This window comes from Bison bison, unplaced genomic scaffold, assembly GCF_000754665.1.
Source record: "Bison bison bison isolate TAMUID 2011002044 unplaced genomic scaffold, Bison_UMD1.0 scf7180017864043, whole genome shotgun sequence".
Classification (NCBI taxonomy): Eukaryota; Metazoa; Chordata; class Mammalia; order Artiodactyla; family Bovidae; genus Bison; species Bison bison.
Window position 1 is genome coordinate 2042617 of NW_011494615.1, and position 20689 is coordinate 2063305.

Here is a 20689-nt window from a genome sequence, read left to right on the forward strand (position 1 = left end):
CTCTTTCACTTTCATCAAGAGGCTTTTTAGTTCCTTTTCACTTTCTGCCATAGGGGTGGTATCATCTGCATATCTGAGGTTATTGATATTTCTCCCAGCAATCTTGATTCCAGCTTGTGCTTCTTACAGCCCAGCGTTTCTCATGATGTACTTTGCATAGAAGTTAAATAAGCAGGGTGACAATATACAGCCTTGACGCACTCCTTTTCCTATTTGGAACCAGTCTGTTGTTCCATGTCCAGTTCTAACTGTTGCTTCCTGATCTGCATATAGGTTTCTCAAGAGGCAGGTCAGGTGGTCTGGTATTCCCATCTCTTTCAGAATTTTCCACAGTTTATTGTGATCTACACAGTCAAAGGCTTTGGCATAGTCAATAAAGCAGAAATAGATGTTATCAATAGCATTGGCCAACCTTGCCCAGCTCAACCACTTGCTGGGCCACAGACCACGTATCTCGTTTAACAACGTTGTGTCGCAATGAACAGCAAAGGGACTGAGCCATACATGCACCATCCAGGCTGCCACATAACATTTTAGAGCTGAGATTTGAATTCAGAGGTCTGTCTCCAAATCCTGTGATTTTTAACCACAAAAATGAGATAGATACAAACTAACATGATTTTTAAAACTAAGGCTATCATATATCTAGTGAATGTATTTTTTGCATATGGCAACAAACAGGAGGAAGTGTCCTTAAGCCAAAGGACTTCCACAGGTGACAGAATTCTCTTTGGAGTCAAGTACTTGGAAGAGTTCTGCTTCCTGGAGGTACTAGATTTTTACCTCTTACTTGAAAGTGAGAATTTCTATCATTCCTCTTAGTTCACCCCAGAAGCCCAACTCACATCAGGCACAAGATCAGAAGTCTGCAGCGGCTGGTTGCCTACGTCTCCTCTTCCCCTTCTCAACCTCCTGTTTCCATCTATAATCTGCTAGTCAGGCATTATTGAACACATGCAAATCTCCTGAAAGCTGCCTCGGATGCTTTGTAGAATGAGATAAGGTGTAAATATATCAATTCATTAATTAATCAATCCCTAAATTAAAATACTTAATTCAAGCTTCTTAGGCTCCTGAAGACACACATGTGGACAGAAAGTGGCATTTGGCACACATAATAAATCTCCCAAACCAACCCGAGCATATGTGCTATGCATACTAAGTCACTTCAGTCGTGTCCAACTCTTTGCGACCCCATAGATTATAGTCCACCAGGCTCCTCTGTCCATGGGATTCTCCAGGCAAGAGTACTGGAGTGGGTTGCCATTCCCTTAAACTCCTGGGCATCTTCCCAACCCAGGGATTGAACCAGCATCTCTTACATCTCCTCCATTAGCAGGCGGGTTCTTTACCACTAGCGCCACCTGGGGAGCCCAAACCAACCCAGTTAAAGTCAAAGCCGTCCAGCCAGGCAGCTGATGAGGACATCGCAGGCTGGCTGTGAGTCCTGGCAGAGACACGCCTAGGGTTCAGCACCCCTCAGTGTGGCTGAGTGAGGACAACGGTTTCCCCAGAGTTTCTGTCAGAAGAGTATTAAATTTAAGTTGTCATCACACTCAGTGCTCCCTGGAGATAGACACCGTATCTCCCGTCTCTCTTCTTTCAGATACCAGGCAATGTATTTTTCACAGAAGTGGTGCCCTACAAATTCTTGTTGATTCAAAGTGCACCATGACCTCCCCAGCACTAGGCTCCGAGGGCCCCAGTGATGCCCCAGTAAACCCCAGCTGAGTCCACACTCTCTGATCAGACACATATGTAACAGCTAAGAAGTGTGTGGCGATCCTGTGATGGGGACAGTCACCAGCTTCCATAGAGCCCTGGAAAGAAGGAGCTTGGAGACGTTAGAAAGGCTCTGGAGGCCACATTTAAGATTTTGGCACGAGGTGGAGTGGAGCACTGAAGATGTTTGGTCAGAAAGTGAAGGCTCGTGTCAGTTTCAGAGATAACTGGTGGGGTGTGGAGGGAGGATAAGAGGGCAGAGGCAGAGTGGCCGAAGTTTAGAGGACCAGTTAGGGAGAGAGATGGTTACTTCTGTGTGTCAACTTGGTAAAGCTATAGCTGCTGCTGCTGCTAAGTCTCTTCAGTCGTGTCCGACTCTGTGCGACCCCATAGACGGCAGCCCACCAGGCTCCCCCATCCCTGGGATTCTCCAGGCAAGAACACTGCAGTGGGCTGCCATTTGCATCAGCTGTTTAATCAAACACTAATCCAGGTGTTGCTATGAAGGTTTCTTAGGTGTGGTTCACATTGTGGTTACAGTAGTTGACTTTAGGTAAAGGATATTACCCTTGAAGATATCAGTAGGTCCCATCTCATCACTTGGAAGGCCTTAAGAGCAAAAACAGAGGTTTCCCAGAGAAGGAATCCTGCCTTAACACTTGAGAATCAACTCCTAATAGAGTTTCCAGCCTGCTGACTTATTCTATAGATTTGGGGCTTGCCAGCCCCACAACTGTGTGACCCAAGTCCTGAAATGAACTTTTGTATGTGTGCATGTGTGTTATGTGTACATATCTTATTGGTTTTGTTACTCTGGAGAACCCTGGCTGATTTAAACAGTCACTGAAATTAATATTTATATAGGAATGTTGAGGGCAGGAAGGTGCTCAGGCCATAGACCTTGGAATAGAAAGAAAAGAACAGGATTGCAAACAGAACTTGGGTAACTGGGTGGAAGTGGGGACAGGGATTGAGGGAAAGGCTAAGTCTTGATGGTGGACTTAAATGGCTGAGGAGCTTGATTAGGACCGCTGAGGGGCTACAGCTACTCAGGATCCCTGGCAGAGCTACAGCTCCTGATGGTCAAGCATCAGAACTCTGAGTCTAGAACTCTGGGGCTGAAGTGAGAGCTAGGCATTCAGACGGAGGTGCGCCACGGTCATGTGTCAACCTGGGGAGAAGATCCAAGCAGGAAGGATGAGAGAGGACCAGACCTTCATGAGAAAGTGCCCAAGGAGAGAACAGGGTGAGTGCAGAAGCTGTGGGGGGCACACCACAGAACCAGGGGGACTAGGAGGCACCTGTTCCCAACACCCAGCACTTCAGGGAAGGAGCTGCAGCGTTGGAGGAGGTTTTATTTGTAATTAGAGGAAGTTTGTTTTGCTTTTAATCTCTGTTCTAAGGGAACGATTATATTGGTATAAAAAGTCAAAGTCAATCCATAAATGGTATACTCTTCTAAGAATATTTCAATATGAATTGCACAAGTGAGTTTGTCGATTGTTATATCCTAACTCCAGAAAAACACACACTCTAAAAGTGAAGTGAAAGTTGCTCAGTCATGTCCAACTCTTTGCAGCCCCCACAGATTGTAGCCAGCCAGCCTCTTCTGTTCATGGAATTCTCCAGACAAGAATATTGGGGTGGGTTGCCACTCCCTTCTTGACGGGATCTTCCCAACCCAGGGACTGAACTCAGGTCTCTTGCATTACAGGCAGATGCTTTACTGTCTGGGCCACCAGAGAAGCCCAAAACACACCTTGTTGATCATTATCTTGTGGTTGATAGGGAATGCACTTCTCTAGGGTACACCTTAGATATAGTCAACTATTCTGATGATGTCTTCACACAAATGGCAATAAAAGAAGCCCCAGGGAGATGCTCACACACAATAACAGAGTTCCATCAGTGGTCCCAGTGCGACGAGGGCCCTGACGATCTGAAGGCGTTTCCAGTCCTCCAACCTCCCGTTAGGTGTAAACCCATAAGCAACCTTACCTTCTGACTGCCGATAAAATGTTGAGTCGCTGCCTGAAACACTTCCTTCATTCTCCAGGTTTGCCTCAAAAAAGTTTCCTCCTGAGAGAGAAAGAGAGAGAGGATATAAGATTACCCAAGGTGTTCAGTGGGCCTGGTGCCCTGTGCTACCGAATTGGCAGGCCACCGTTACCCACTGTGATTGTTTGCCTTGCAAATAGGTTTAGGGAATCCCTGGGTTTTTAGGCAATAAATTTAAGGAATTACTGGGCTCCACAATAAGCTACAGATTTTGACCAGTCACATTTTTTCTTTCTCATATTAATTCCTCATGTAGCATCGCTTCCACCCCTAACTCTCTTCCAGAGCCTTCTTTGGAGGCAGTGTGGAATCAAACATGGAACAAAAGATTGAAGTCTGAGAGATATGAGGTCATTTCCTGGATCTGCAAGAGACTAGTTGTGTAACCTTGATCAAGTTACTTAACCACTCAAACACTTGGTCTCCTTACTAGCAAAACTGTGATAATGACAGAATTCTCCTCATGATGAGTGATGAGACACTGAATGCCTGGTCTTCAGCTCCTGTCCATGGCACCAATCCACACAGTTGCCTTCAGCCAGTGAGTTAACTTTCATTAGTACTTAGGGGAAACAAGCCCAGACCTAACAAAGTAAGCCTCAGCATTTGCTCTTTTCAGGCCCACTGCCTCTTCGCTGGTCTTCTGTCTGTTGAATGCACACTCCAGTGTCTTAGTTCCAGGCTGGAAAGTGCAGTTGGCTAAGCCCTTACAGTTGGGGATTTACCATCTGTATTCACATATTAACTCATCAAATGAGATCTTTGAAGGTGTGAGGTGTGTGTCATGGCTCTTTCCTTTTAAAATTACTATATTGTATCCCCAGTGCCCAAGACAGCATGGAGATAGCAGGAGCTCAAAAAAAGTCTTGAATTGGATGCTGGTGGAAAGCACTGATAGAAGGAAGAGATAAACGTGGGTCTACATGTCTTAGCTCAAAGGGGGAAATGCTATTGATTCCAAGTCAAACTAAGCCGTGGATCTTTGATACAAATAACACAGCCTGTGCTTCCCTGCATGGGCTGCATGGGGCTCTGGTGCGGAATCTCTGAGGGTGACTTCCATAGGTCCCCGCCGCGGGGTCAGTGGGATGTGACCTTTGTGAGACAGGGCATTAGTGTGCGGCCTGCCAGTGACTGTCTGACCATGTACCACTGTCTGTGTTTGTGTTTTTTGACCAGCCTTTCAAAAGAGCTGAAGTCACTTATTCTAGCTCTGTGACTGTAGGAAGTGACTTTATCTTCCTGTGTCTCTATCTCCTCAATTATAAAATAGGCCTTTAGGATAAGTCATCACCTCAGTTCTCAGACTACACAGCTAAGTGCAAATATTTCACTTTGGCTTGGCTGCATCCAGCATTCATTCATTCATCAAGCAAATATTCCATGGGGACCTAGTAGATGCTTGGCCCTGGGCTGGATGTTAGAGTGATTGCTGAACAAAGCAGCAAACCTCGCTGCCCTGACAAGTAGTGGATGAGAATTCAATAACCAAAGATTTATATAAATAAATATAAACCTATAGATATGTTGAATGCTGTGACTGGGTGGTTCACAGAATAGGGCAAGTGTTCAGCAGGGAAGATTGACCTAGTTGGTGAGTGACCAGTCAAAGCGGTGGGATGGGGGGCGGGAGGAGTTCCAGGGCAGAGCAAACAGCTTGCGTGGGGACAGGCGGTGGGACGGCAGGGTGCACCTGAAGACCTAAAGCAGAGGCTGTGTGGAGTGAGTGAGTGGAGGAGTGAGATGGGCTGGAGGCAGACCATGCAGGTCATGGTGCCGACATCAGTGTTCTGATCTTTGTCCCAACTTGAAGCCGCCTGAAGCCAGTAAAGGCTGCAGAGGGATGATCTGGTCAGGGGTATGCTTCTAAAGGTGCACGCCGGCTGCTGTGTGGAGGCAGCTTGGAAGAGGGAGAGGGTGGGTGTCTAGAGAGGAAGTGGGGAGTGCAGCCCACCCTCTGAGTGTCCCTATGATGAGAAAGGGGGTGACAGGGCAGAAGCAGAGGAGAAGGTGCAGCCCAGGAAGGGCTTAGGAGACAGGAGAGACTGGCGTCATCTCAGATCAACAGGGAGGAACCAGTTAAGGGAGAGGCTGAAAGGCAAGATGGAAGGGCTGAGTGACCTTGAGCCCTTCGTGGAAAGTGACAGAGATTAGATGTGGAGGGGTATGGTACATGGTCTGCCCTGTGAAGGAGGTGGCGAGGCTGTGTCCTGAGACAACACGGAGGGCGGAGGGGAGTGTGAGGAAGGGGGAGACCTGAAAACATCCTTGGGAGACTGCGCTGACCAGGACAGGCTCTGGGTTTGTGTTATTATAAACCTTCTCACACAACGACCCTCCCTGGGTCCCTTTACATTCATAGGTGGGAGCTTCTGTGTGTCGTTTAGGATGATGGGATTTTTCCAAGGGCAGAAAGCGACTGAACTGTTCTGGAAACTGAATGCAGCAGCCAGGCACCAAGTCAGAGCTTTCATGAGCTGGAGGAACCTCCGACTTGACACAGTACAGTGTTTTTAAGGGTCAGAGTCTGTCCGTCAAATCCCAGGTGAAGGATGTCATAGACCCTTCCCAGAATCATATCAAAAATAGATATATCATACTAATAAATAGAAGTAGGATTTGTTTTCCCCATTTTATTTATCTAAAACTAAATAAACGAGCTTCCCTGGTAGTTCAGTGGTAAAGAATCTGTCTGCCCGTGCAGGAGACGCAGGAGACATGGGTTCGATTCCTGGATCAAGAAGATCCCCTGGAGGAGGAAATAGCAACCCACTCCAGTATTCTTGCCTGGGAAATTCCACGGACAGAAGAGCCTGGTGAGCTATAGTCCATGGGGCCGCAAAAGAGTCAGACACAACTTAGCCACTAAACAATGACAACTAAATACACATATATATTTATCAAATTGTCTAGGGATTGAGTATATTAATAAGGGCTACCTCCATCTTAGAATAGCTGTTTTGTTTTTTTTTTCCCCTTTTGGTTGCACGGCATGCAGGATCTTGGGCATGCCTGATCTCCTTGGCAGTGAGAGTGTGCAGTCGACCCCTGGGGAACTCTCAAGAATAAATGTTAAAGATATCATGCTGAGGGACCTCCCTGGTGGCCCAGTGGGTTAGACTGTCTTCCAATGCAGGGGGTATGGGTTTGATCCCTGGTTGGGGAGCTAAGACCTCACATGCCTCATGGACAAAACACCAAAACATAAAACAGAAACAGTATTTTAACACATTCTATAAAGACTTTAAAAATGGTCCACATTAAAAAAAACTTTGAAAAAAGTCATGCTTAATCTATCAGATAAATCACATTGAGCATGCATTCCCATTGGACATTATATTTTTTATAAATCTATTTACTTATTTCTCTGACTTCTCCACTGCAAAGTTGGCTCTAAGATGGCCAGGTTTTGCTTATCTTGTCACCCCCAGGTTTTAAACCAGGCACTCACTAAATGTTTACTGGACTTCCCTTTAGGTCCGGTGATTAAGACTCCATGCTTTCAATGTAGAGGACACAGGTTTCATCCCTGGTCGGAGAACTAAGGTCCCACATGCCTTGCAGCCTTCTAAAAATGTTTACTGAAGATATGAATACATCTAGGATTTATCTGATAAAACAAATGTGTTGTCAGTTATGCCTAATCTGGTCACCAGGGCTTGGGACAGATGGTCATGCAAGGGTGCATGTGATGGGTGATCCGTAAGATTCTGTGAACTCAATGAATTTTCAATGGACTGATTGGTTTTATGGAAAACTACACTGGTCCATACAGTGGAGCTATTCCATAGATGAAAGGAATTTTCTGCTGAGAGTCCTGGAACAGAGGGTCGGTCTTACACCCTGTAGATTATGTTCTGACAATCGATATTCTAAATACCCTCAAGTGGAGTTGAAGATGGAACCATCTTATTCAGAACCTCCAGCTGAGGTTCTCAAGTCTTGGCTGCATCTTAAAATAACCCGGAGAGCTTTTTAAAAAGTATCTGTACTGGGCCCACCTCCAGAGATTTGGAAGTAATTGGCTGGGGGTGGAAAATGACTGTGGTGCTGCGAGTTTTTTTTTTCCAGTTCCTGAGGTGATTCTAAAGTGTAGTCAGGCTTGAGGATGGCAGATGACAAGCACATTAAGGTGTTGGGTGGTAGGTAGGAGCTAATGCTGATGACTCCACAGTCATCTAATATAACCAGGAAGCCACTCACACACTGGGAGATTTCTCCAAACTTGAGGTATATGTAACTCAATTTTCTAGGTGGTTGGTAGAACCAATCTCAGTGTTTTATGATCACGACTTTACAGATTTGAGTACCGTCTCGTAAACTATCTCCTGCCTGCTTGTCTTCATATTGATCAAAAGGAAATCTTAGTTTAAATGGAGATACAGATCAAATCAAAGTAACTGATTCTAGTACTTCTGTGAAGTGTCCTGGTACCTCAAAGTGCTTTTAAGCCTGAATTGTGTAATACTGAGGACCTAAAAAGTATCAGCCACTGGACCACACTTTTGAAACACAGAGATAAAGAAGCTGTAGCCTCTGCCAGGTGCAGCAGGAGAGCAGCTTTGTAAACCATCCCCTGAATGCAACGTGCTAACTGGGGTGATTAAGGCCCAGATGAAAGAAGTGGCGAATCACAGAGGCTCCAGGACCTAAATCTGCTTCAATAGTGGCAGAGTTATTCCCAGCAAATGATTTGCCTTTGAAAATAACACTTGAACATTTCAAAGCCTCTGGCTGGCCCACTTGGAATTCACGTGCCCCTGCTCCATCTGTGGGGCCCAAGGGAGAAACAGGAAGAGATCGCGGTTGTGCTCTGTTTATAGGATTCTCCAAATGTGTTGGCTCCGCCCCTCCTGCTCATTTTGTATGAAGCAGTAGAGAACACCCTTGAGATTTGAATGTGGTGACATGTAAGACAGAACATGAAGCAGACCCGAGGATGAACAAGGAAGAAAAATGGGATACAAATGATGAGCCAATGCAACTCGAACTTTCTTGACATATCTCTTTGGGCTGAAAACCTACTGTTAACATGATTACTTGTAAGCTTCGTTTCTTTTCTTTTCTTTTGGTCTTTGTTCCTTGAGAAATGTTTTTAGAAAAATCAGCAAAGAGAAGATTAAAAATAATATGTGGAAGTCTTCAGCCCTGCTGTCTTAGCTACAGGCTTCCTGAGTGGTTTGAAAGACAGAGATTCTAACAGCTACCACAAAGGCCCTAATGATTCTCCGTGTTTAATGCTTCCACTCTATTTCCCGTGCATCTCAGTGGCTTGCATATTTTTAGATAAGACACAACCAAAGACTTTATTGACAGCACAGCAATGTAAAATAACGATGATGAAAAAGCTCCAAATGAAATGGATGCAATATTTTTCTTCCCTCTTTCTCATGGATAAAAACCATTTACCTGTGTCAGCAAAGTTATGGAAAAATCTGCTTCAAGACAGAAAAAACAGCCTTCTGTGGGGAAGACATGCTGTTCATATTCTGACAACCATTTCTTTCCACTGGCTGGTCTATTAGGAGTAAATAAATCCTATCTGTCTGTTTATCCTATTTATCCTTCCTTCCAAGGTGTCCCTCCTTCCTGGGAGGAAGCTGAGACATTTCTGACTGTCCCATGACATCAAACTCTGGGCCTGGTTGGTACAAAATTTTGGGGTAGGAAGGAAGCGGGGGGGCACATATCCTCTGAGAGCAGCCCTAGTCTACATGACCAAGCAAAGATGACTTTCCAGTGTTTTAATCTTTAGGGGGAAATGATCAGGGATCTTTCATTTCTAGGGATTTGGAATTAAAATGTCCGCAGTATGCAGAAACACTGTGGCCCTCCCAACTGTTAACATAGCCAGCCCAGTGGAGATGCCAGATCACAGGACTTAAAACTTAGAAACTATGGGACTTCCCTGGTGGTCCAGTGATTAAGAATCAGCCTTCCAAACCACCACAATATTGTAATTATCCTCCGATTAAAATTCATTAATTAATTAAAAAAAGAATCCACCTTCCAGTGCAGGGTACATGGGTTCAATACCTGGTTGGGGAACGAAGACCATGTGCCTGAACTATGCGTCCATGCGCTCCGGGGCATGAGGGCTGAAAGCATGCCACAACTGAGACCAACACAGTCAAACAACTAAATGTTTTTTAAAACCTTAGAATCTTTGGAATATGCCCTGGTATTTCTGCTCCTGACTAGAGTCAGGTATTTAAGCCACTTTCTGTGTCCCGAGTGAGTAGGTCATAGTGTATGGGGCCTCCGAGCCAGGCCTCCTTCTATCCCACCAGCCCCCCAAGGACCCCCAGGGTGGCAGGCAGCCAGCGTACCCACGATGTCAAAGCACACTCCGCTCTCCAGCCGGTGTTTCCTGTACAAGTTCTTCAAGACCTTGGCGCTGCCAAAGCGTTTGAAGCGACTCTTCACGTTATTGTAGAACCATTCCAGAGACTGGGTCCTGAGAACCCTGAGGACAACACAGAAAATCGGAATTAAAGGAGAGAATTAGGAAACAAGGACTTGCAAAAGCTGCCACAATACTTTGCAAGCTCCTTCCGTCAAGACGTAGAGCTTTTTTCTCTGCTCCATGGATCTGGGCTGGCCCTGTGACTTGCTCTGACCACAGGGACTGGTGGAAGCGATGCTGTGCAAGTCCAGAGCCTGCCAGCTTCCTCTCTGGCTGCTCCTGGATGCCCTGCAACTCTCTGCCATGTGAACAAGCCCAAAATAGCCTTTGGGATGACGAGAGACACTCGGCCTGATCACCCTTCTTGCCCCAGCCAATAGCCTGGACAGGAGAGCGAGGCCACTGACTACTGGCTGACTGGAGACGCATGAGTGAGCCTAAGTAAGACAAGCAGGAGAACCGTGCATCTGAGTCCATCCGAAGAGCAAGCTGATAAATACTTGCTATTTGAAGCCACTAGCTGACACATCTGTTTAGTAGCTAGCAGGCTTTATATCTGGTATTCTTACTGCATTAACAACATTTCTAGTTCAGCTTGGGAAGATAACAGAGCGCAAGTGAGACCCTGGGCTGTATGGCAAAATTCTGCAGCCTCTTACTCATTCAGCCTGAAGCACCGCAGGAAAGAGGTTTCCTGGTCAGTGCTATCACACTTGGTATGAAACGCTGACGCGATTCTTCTCCTTATTGCCTGACGAGAACAAGTTGCTAAACCCCTCCCGTTTTAAGAATAGCTTTTGTTATTTTTCTTATTATGAATGGAAATAATGCATAAACTCATTTTAAAAGTTCAGAGAAGCAAGATGAATATAAATGCTTCTAATTCAGTGGAGGAACAAGCACATGTTTAGCTGCCCTTCTTCCCTAGATGCCAGTGAAACGTGAGAAGATGTCCAAAGGGAGAGAAATTTGTAGAAATGAAGAGCATGGAGGAGAATCAGAGATTCTGACAGATTTCTGGAAAGTTCTAAGTGAGCGATAGCATAAAGGTAACAGAGAATGTTGTCCTGCAAAACAGTCAGAAGGACTGGGACTCACAGACCGGGAGGTCAAAGTTAATGTTGATTGGTGGAATACTCATTGGTAAAAAAGAATGAAATCTGCACAATATGGCCTGCCAATACAGGAGACATAAGAGATACAAGTTCAATCTCTGGGTCAGGAAGATCCCCTGGAGGAGGGCATGGCAACCCACTCCAGCATTCTTGCCTGGGGAATCCCATGGACAGCGGAGCCTGGCGGGCTACAGTTTATATGGTCGCAAAGCGGCAGACAAGACTGAGCGACTAAGCCCACATGCACACAGCAATATGGGCGGACTTGGAGGGCATCATGCTGAGGGAAATAAGTCAGACGGAGAAAGACAAATGCTGCGTGATATCACTTATATGTGGAAGCAAAAAGAAGACAACTAACTCGCAAATGAAACAAAAAAGAAGCTAGCTGACTCATAGAAAAAACACGGTTCGTTGGTGCAGAGAGCAGGACTGGATGATGAGACGGTACTCACAAAGCTAGTTTAGTCACTGTGTTGATGACAGCGAGGGCTCTGGGCCCCCACCCTTGTTCCCAGACTGACAGTTGGTCCAAAGACGCTGGCTCTAGTCAAAAATAGAAAGCAGTTCTCTAATAAAATTGAACAATCTGCTAGAGGGGGTTACCACCTGGCGGTAAAGCCCTCCTAGTTCAGCACTCCGGGAGCCCCCCCTGCTGGCCTACCAGACACTGTCCATGTACCCCAGAGCCAAGCCTGCCAGCTCCACAAACTCGGAGCGCTCTGCACCAATGTCCCCTCCTTGGGAGGCCCTCCCTGACCTCCCTAAAAACCACCACCACTGTGCCAACACATCTGTCCTCTTCCTCCCATTTTCTCTCCCCAAATTTCTAGGGTGCTTCTCTGTACCTGATGTTTAATTTTATATAATTATTATTTGTAAGACAATCAGTACATTAATATGCTAATTAATAATTATTAAATTGTTTATTATCTATTTTCTATTTCCAGTGGAATATATGCTCATGGAAAATGGGCTTTTTTCCCACTGCAGTGTACATAATAGACGCTCAATAAAATCTTGTGATGGATGGACAGTTTTAAATGTATTTTTTTCACTTAATATTCCTGATGGACTTTAATGTTGTTGAACAGTCTTCCCCACAGCATTTTTAGTAGCCCCAGAATTCACCATAGTATGAACATAGCATGTTTTATGTCTCTAGCCTCTTGGCATTGAATTTGCCCATTTCATTTGTTATCAAAAGCAATTCTGTGATGCATATGTTGGCAGCTAAATGATCAACATGTCTACAGTTGTGGGTTCTCGAAGTAGAACTGCCGGGTTCAAACACATCGGTCTTTCAGAAAGTTTGTACCAATGTCACTCTTCATTCGCAGTGTGAGATTTTGAAGTCCTCAAATTGGGGTGAGGTGAACCCCAAGAAACCCCCTATGGAGTGGCCAGTTTCTCCATGGAAAAGCCCATGTCTGAAGCCCAAGTAAAGCACAGGAAGCAAGGCAAAAGGGCAGAGAACAAGCATCATCGCGTCCACCCTGGCTTGGTGGACAAGATAGCAAACAGGCTCGTCTTCCCTGAGCGGGGGAGGCAGCTGTCAATGGCAGAATGTACCAAAGGTGTCATCCTTTTACATAAAACTGCACTATATCATCAGTATCATTACTATTAACAAAATGAACACCATTATGTGAGAGCTTGCTCTATGTTGGGCACCGTGCCAAAAGCTTCCCTTGAATCACTATGAAATTCTCATGGGCGCTGGAGCAGGCCGGACTGGCCCAGACCCCAACATTTATTGCCCATTGGTTATAAGCCAATTCCTTAATCCCCTAAGCCTCATGGGTCCTTCAGCTCCACCATCTCCCACCTCCTCTCCCTCCTCCAGTCAGTAACTTCTTGCCTGTTCGCTGGATGCCAGCCCGTCTGCCAGCGGTTGTACTGGACTACCGTACTTGTCAAGGTTGTTGTTGTTGTTCAGTCGTGTCCGACTCTTTGTGACCCCCTGGACTGCAGCGCACCAGGCTTCCCTGTCCTTCACCATCTCCCGGAGTTTGCTCAAACTCATGTCCATTGAGTCGGCGATGCCCTATATGGTAATACTAACAATATTTTCTTTATTTTCTGCGCTTATTTTTTTTAATGTATTATTTGTATTACAAGTATTTTTTTTTCTTTTTTGATTAAAAATTCATTAGGCTGCATTGGGTCTCAGTTGCGGCATGTGCAATCTTCATTGCGTCCTGGAAGATGTTTCATTGCGCTGCATAGACTCTCTAGCTATGGCACACAGGCTCAGTAGTTGTGGCACGCAGGCTTTGTTGCTTCATGGCACGTGGGATCTTAGTTCCCAGACCAGGGATCAAACCTGCGTCCCCTGCACTGCAAGGCAGATTCTTAACCATCGGCCCACCAGGGAAGTCCCTTGTGTGAAAAGTATTATAAAGCTATTACAGTACAGTACTATTACAGCCAATCGTGTTAGTTGTACCTAAGCTAACTTTGTCGGACTTGGAACAAACTGGACTTACGAACACACTCTCAGAATGAAACTTGTTCTTACATAGGGGATTTACTGTGCTTCAAGTGCATCATAGGATGAGCTCTCCGTTCCCTGGTTATACCAAAACTCTATAGCATTTAGAGACACTTTGAGGACACGGAAACCAGAATGCCTCTGCTTGCTCAAGTCAGAGAGGGGAATCAGGGCACTGCCTGGGCTGCTGGAAGGTGGGAGGATGAGAGGCACTGAATCCTTAGAGAATGACCAGCAAACCTACAGCCTCATTTGGAGACTAGAAAGCTTTTCCATAGAACTGATGCATTTTAGATTATGTTTTGACTTCGAGTTAATGTGGAGAGCTTCTCTGGAAGCCCCAGGGAATGCTCAGTCATGATTACCTTCATTTGCTATTACTGCTTTTATTTCACTTATTTTAAAATTCACGGCTCAGAGGAAACTCACAGGACATGCACGGTTCACAGGGCAGAGGTGTGGGGAGAAGGCTGTGGGGACACCCATGCCGAGGATGGACTGGCTGAGTGCTGCAGGGCCCCAGCCCACCTTCACATCTCCAGCTGCCTCCTGAATAGAGGCAGCTTCGGGCAAGCGTAGATGAGAAGGAAAGAGCCCAGTGTCAGGGTCCCACTGGAACCAGAGGCGTCTGTGCACGAATTCCTTCATGTGTTCACTCTCTCGTTCTCTCACTCTTCACTGTTTATTGAGTCCTTTACATGCAGGCACTATCCTGCCATATGCTGCCGGGTATGGGAAGCGACAGAACTGATCGAGCTTGTACCCAACAGTGCTATCAGACTAGTCTCTTCCGTGAGTGCCAGAGGCATCATGCCATGGAACCAAAAGTCAAGCCAAAGGCATCTCCAGAACGGCTGACAGGCACTGGGTTCGGTATCATTCCCACAGAGGTGTGAGAACAGAGTCCATCTTGCTTCGTGGCTCAGGCCTTTTTTTCTGGACTTAAAACATTGAAGTATAGTTGAATAACAGTGTGTTCGTTTTAGGTGTACAGCAAAGTGTTTCAGTGGTAACACACACACACATAAATATGTATATATGTATATTATTTTTAAAATTCTTTTTCATTATGATTTATTACAAAATATTCAGAACAGCTTCCTGTGCTGTACAGTAGATCCTTGTTGTTTATCTATTTTATATGTATTAGTGAGTATCTGTTAAGCCCAAATTCCTGATATATTCCGCACCCTCTCCTTTCCCCTTTGGTAGCCGTAAGTTTGCTTTCTATGTCTATGGTCTGTTTCTGTTTTGTAAATAAGTTCATTTGTATCACATTTTAGATTCCACACATAAGCTATATCATATGATAGTTGTCTTGTTCTGACTTACTTCACTTAGTAGGATAATCTCTAGGTTGCATAGGATAATCTGCATGTTGCTCCTAATGGCATGGCTTCATTCTTCTGTGTGACTAAGCAGTATTCCATTGTTCCACACCTTCCGACCCAGACCACATCCTTTTTATCCATACGTCTGTTGATGGGCATTTAGGTTGCTTCCATGTCTTGCCTATTGTGGATAGGGCTGCTGTGAACGCTGGGGTGCATGTATCTTTTTGAATTAGAGTTTTCATCTTTTCCAGGTATACCAGGCATTTTCTTTAATGACACCCAAACCGCCCTTTCTCACTGCAGTAAACACAGGAGAGGCGCCTTAGTGCTGGACAGGGAGCCACAGTGCTGATGATGAGACTTACGGTGATGATGAGACTTACAGTGAAAAACTTTCCAAGTTTATTTCTTTGGCTTATTTTTTAAATGATCCCAATTTGTCCCTAAGGATGCCCATACAAAGGTTCTTAGTCCTGGGCAGTTTCACAATCTAACCCTGATAATTTCTCTCAACACTAAAGCTTTAAAAAAGTCAACAGCCAAGCCTTCGAAATTCACCAATCACAGAATAGTCGGAATTGATGACATTTAGTCCTTGGAACTACAGATGGTTTGTCTGTAAAATGATGGTCACCCAACTAGGGAAGACAGGAAGAGGATCAGGTTTGGAGGGAAGGTGGTAAGTTCAGTCAGGACACCTGTATGTGGGGTGCCCCCCACATGCCCAGGTGGCAATGCCTGGTGCTCAGTACTAGTCTGTAGATGGAAATCTGGACTAGAAAAATGGATTTGGTGGTCTTTGGTCCACAGGTAGCCCTGAAACCAAAAATTGGGGTTAAGGGAGGTATATATAATCATTATCTCTATTTTACAGAAAAAATGGAAACAAGTAACTTGCTAGTCACTGGCTGAACTAAGAGCAAATCAGGGAACAGACTGTAGACCTCATCCTTGGGTCAGCGCCTTGACATCTGCTCGGCTTATTTTCCTTCCAGAACCTCTAGTTAGTGTTCTTACTGCAAATGATGGCTTTTGCTTCAAAGTTTAAGCAAACAGAAAGCCCCAGGGATCAAGAGTTCAGAAGGAAATGTAAAATCATTGTATCATTTCCCCCCAAACAACCTACTTATCATTCTGTGGATACTAAACACTTCAAGTCACTTGTTTGTATAAGCAGTTTGCTAATTTTTTTCTGTGACGTGAATAAACTTATAAACATGGTGCATTCTCATCAGAAGACAGACTGGAAATTACATCACAAGAGCAGCACTGAAATTACAACCCCAGGAATGCCAGACTGATTTCAGCTCATTAGACAAAATAACAGGATTGTGAAGAGGAAGGAACTGCCTACGCCAGAACTGCTCGGATCCTGCTGCTGGTGGTGAAGCAAGGCCGCCTTGGCCCACAGGTCCGGCACAGCAGGTGCTGTGCACACCGATGGGGGAAAGTCTGTGGATCCCCCTACCTCCTGTGCAGTCCTCAGACCAGCCGTGTGGGCACCGTATGGAGCCTCGATAAAATTGGCAATCCCAGCCCTCTGCTCTCACCCCGAGACCGGTGGAATCAAACGGCACTTTAGAAAGATTCCCAGGTGGTTACTAGGTCCATCAAAGCTTAATAAGCACTGGCCCAGTGAAATTAGCTGGGTGTTTTCTGAGTCCACATATGGTTTTTGTTTTGTTGTTACTCTTGACCGCAATCCACTTAGGTAGGACAAGTTGTCTCTCTCAACAGCTGACTTGCCTCCCTCCTTCCTATTTTCCTGGGCTTCCCTGGTGGTTCAGACAGTAAAGAATCCACCTGCAATGCAGGAGACCCAGGTTTGATCCCGGAGTTGGGGAGATCCCCTGGAGGAAGGCAAGGCAACCCACTCCAGTGTTCTTTCCTGGAGAATTCCGTGGACAGAGGAACCTGGTGGGTTACAGTCCATGGGATCACAAAGAGTCAGACATGACTGAGTGACTAACACTTGCTTTTCCTGCTTTCCAAGGAAAAAGAACTAAACCAGGTGATAAAAAGTTTGGAAGAGGAACAGAATAATTACAATGGTACTCCCAATTTCAGGTGCTTTCACTACAGAAATAACTAAATCAATAAAATGCCAAAAATCCTGATGAGCCAAGTTCAAATCATTATATAAAGCAAAGTTGCCCAAACTGACTACAACAGTCTAAATTGATAATGAAGAACTAACATTACCTTGTTGGTAAGAATTAAGAAGCACAGCAATTAAAATCCATGACCAACTCAAGAGGACCCTGATGATGTGTGGATAACAAAGCATCTCTCCTAAAAACTGTAAGCACAACCATGATCTGTGAGCTCTGCCTCACAAAATACAGACTGAGAAGATTCAGCACCAACAACACATTGAATGGACATAAAAGAGAGAAAACTCTAGGTCTTTCAAACAGACAGACTCTAACACAGGCAATTGGTTACATAGATGACGAAATCACCAAGACTCCCAAGAAAGGATGGTGAGGCATGCCAGAGGCTAGCAGCGGGGAAGCTGCCACCACCCCAGGGCCAGAGGGGCCAGGGAGGTGGTGGCATTGCTGGGAGGAGCATCCTGGAGCCAGGAGATGGGGCCACAAAGGAGATGCGGCTGCTGCAGAGATGCTGCCCGAGGCAGAGAAACTGATGCACTATCTTCTCTCTTCCTCCCACCCTTTCAGGGAGTGAGGAAATAGTCATTAAACTAAAGTCTATTTAAAAAGACCGTTAGAGAAAACTCTAAGGAAGTAAAAATCGAAGAGCCACCCTCCTCCTATGTAGACCACCATATAGGATCAGGACCAGTAACTGACATCAGCGTGGACCGTGGACCTCGGCTGCTTGTCACATGTCTTCTAAGACTGCAGCTGTCCAGGGAGACTCCCCTGAGTGGCAGTGCACACTCTTACTCCTGTCAGTGGAGGCCCGGGGAGCCCAGGACTGTGCAGCCAGGCCTGTCACCCTGCTGATGGCAGCTCCCCACAGGGAGCACTTGTACTGAGGAAAGGACAAGAGAAAGTCTTGCCGCCAGAATCACCCAGACCTCCTCTGCTGTGTGTGTGTCGCTCAGTCATGACCAACTCTTTGCGTCCCCATCAACTGTAGACCGCCAGGCTCCTTTGTCCATTGGATTCTCCAGGCAAGAATACTGGAGAGGGTGGCCATTCCCCTTCTCCGGGTGATATTCTCAACCCAGGGATCAAACCCGGGTCTCCCGTGTTCACTGAGCCACAAGGGAAGCCCCTCTTCTCTGCTGAGTGAGACTCAACTCTTAGGAATCATGATTTCTAAGTAAACTCCTTGGATACAATGTCCCTAAAATAAATTCAAAGTATAATAAACTCAACTTACTAGAAAAGCCAAACAAAAACCCCCACTGAACAAACAAACCTTTTTTCTCCCCCAAGTCTTGGCTATTTTATCTAACAGAGGTTTTTTCCCCTCCCAGATGCAGAGGAGAGAATAAATATTTCATCAGGTTTTTCTAAAGATTAAATGATATAATACATGGGAGGCACCCAGCCCAGTGTACATCTTCAGGATGTGCTATTTTTTTTTATTATCATCAATATTATTATTTCCTTTTAAGCCCTCTGCATTTTTTTTGGGGGGGAGGGCAGGATCTGAGTATAATCAATAGATAAAGAGTAAAAGTAGACTTGTCAGGAAATGCATTCAATTTTTACATTTCATCTTAAGCAAAAGGCTAGACTTTAGGGTTAAGGTGGTTCTTAACCTTTAGCAGTTTTTAAACTTAAAACCGAGCTTGCTGGGCCTGACTTCAGAGGTTCTGATTTGCTTGGTCTGGGCGGGCCCCCACTATGAGCCCTGACGACGTGTAGGTGATGCGAGGCTGCTGTTCCGAGGTCCACACTTTGAGAGTCACTGAGCCTGAGGACAGATCTGGCATGTTGTAAAGAACACAGGACGATATTACTGATTCCGAGCCATGGGGAAAACAACAGAGTGATAGGCAGGTGTTTGGAAAATAAGACTCCTTCAGCCCTGACAGCACAAAGGCCCTTGAGCACGGAGTCAGAGCAGTCAGTTTCAAGAAGTCAAGAGACGCTGAGAGACTAGATGGAGAACAGCCCCCACACTGGGAGCCCTGAGCGTGTCATTGGGAATTTGCAGACAGTCACAGCCAGGAGGCTGGAAGTGTCATGTTCAGTTGATACGTGACAATTGCCATTAACGTGAAGTGTTCTGCTAAGGGTGGGGAGCTGGAGGCAACAAACAGCAGCAGGGAAAGCCTGGGAGAGCAGTGAGGAAGCGTGTCCGTGTGCGACGCCCCCGCAGCTGCTCCTGGGCCCTCTCTGCACTTTTCCAGGTTGCACAGTGGCGAACGGGAGATGGAAGAGGAAATGGGCTGAAGGAGAGAATAAAGGGGTGGATTTTGAAGATTTTTTTTTCAGTTTTAATATTTTTTTATTGAAGTATAGTTGACTTACAATGTTGTGTTAATTTCTGCAAAGTAATTCAGTGATCCATTTATATACATTCTTTTTTAAAATATTCTTGTCCATTATGGCTTATCATAAGATATTGAATATAGTTCTCTGTGCTATGTATGAAGCAGGGCCTTGCTCTTTATCCATTCTATACACAAAAGCTTACATCTGATAACCCCGATATCCCACTCCATCCCTCCCCCAGTGCCTTCCCTTTTAGCGACCACAAGTCTCTGTGAGTCTGTTTATCTATGTCTGTGAGTCCGTTTCTGTTTTGTAAATACATTCACTTGTGTCATATTTTAGACCCCACGTGTAGGTGGTATCACATGGTATTTGTCTTTTTTTTTAATTGTATTTATTTTTGGCTGTGCTGTGGTGATCGGGGCTACTCTCTCATTGCAGTTTACGGGCTTCTCATGGCAGTGGCTTCTCTTGTCGTGGAACACAGGCTCTAGGGCACAAGGGCTTCAGTAGCTGTGGTGCACGGGCTTAGCTGCTCCTCGGCATGTGGGATCTTCCTGGATCAGGGATCAAACCTGTGTCTCCTGCATTGGCAGACAATTATTCTTTACCAATGAGCCACCAAGGAAGTGCTGTCTTTCTCTTTCTGACTTACCTCATTTAGTATCATAATCTATAGTTGCATCCATGTTGCTGTAAACGGCATTATCTCATTCTTTTTTATGGCAGAATAGCATTCCACTGTGCATATGTACCATATCTTCCTTATCCATGCAGCAGTCGACGGACATTTAGGTTGGTTTCATGCCTTGGCTATTGTGGATAGCGCTGCTATGAACGTAGGGGTGCGTGTATTGTTTTGATTTATAGTTTTGTCTAAATATGTGCGCAGGAGTGGGATTGCTGCATCATATGGTTATTCTATTTTTTGATTTCTGAGGAACTTCCATACTGTTTTCCTCATTGGCTGCACCAACTCACATTCCCAACAACAGTGTAGGAAGATTCCCTTTTCTCCACACCCTCTCCAGCGTTTGTTAATCGCAGCTGTTTTTTTAAAAAAATATTTACTTGTTTGTTTTTTTTGTGGCTCTGGGTCTTTGTTGCTGCTGCGGGCTTTCTCTAGTTGTGGTGAGCAGGGGCGA

At 45.4% G+C, this 20689-nt stretch overlaps 1 protein-coding gene across 2 annotated transcripts in view; it reads right to left on the reverse strand.

Moving 5' to 3' along the window:
* Window positions 1-20689, reverse strand: part of MYRIP (myosin VIIA and Rab interacting protein) — a 226972-nt gene that overhangs the window by 69170 nt on the left and 137113 nt on the right. For both annotated transcript variants that reach the window (XM_010835475.1, XM_010835476.1), the window contains exons 4-5: window positions 10110-10246; window positions 3721-3801 (exon numbers count right to left, since the gene is read on the reverse strand). In XM_010835475.1, the coding sequence (XP_010833777.1) occupies window positions 3721-3801; window positions 10110-10246 (218 nt within the window). The remainder of the gene's footprint in view (window positions 1-3720; window positions 3802-10109; window positions 10247-20689) is intronic.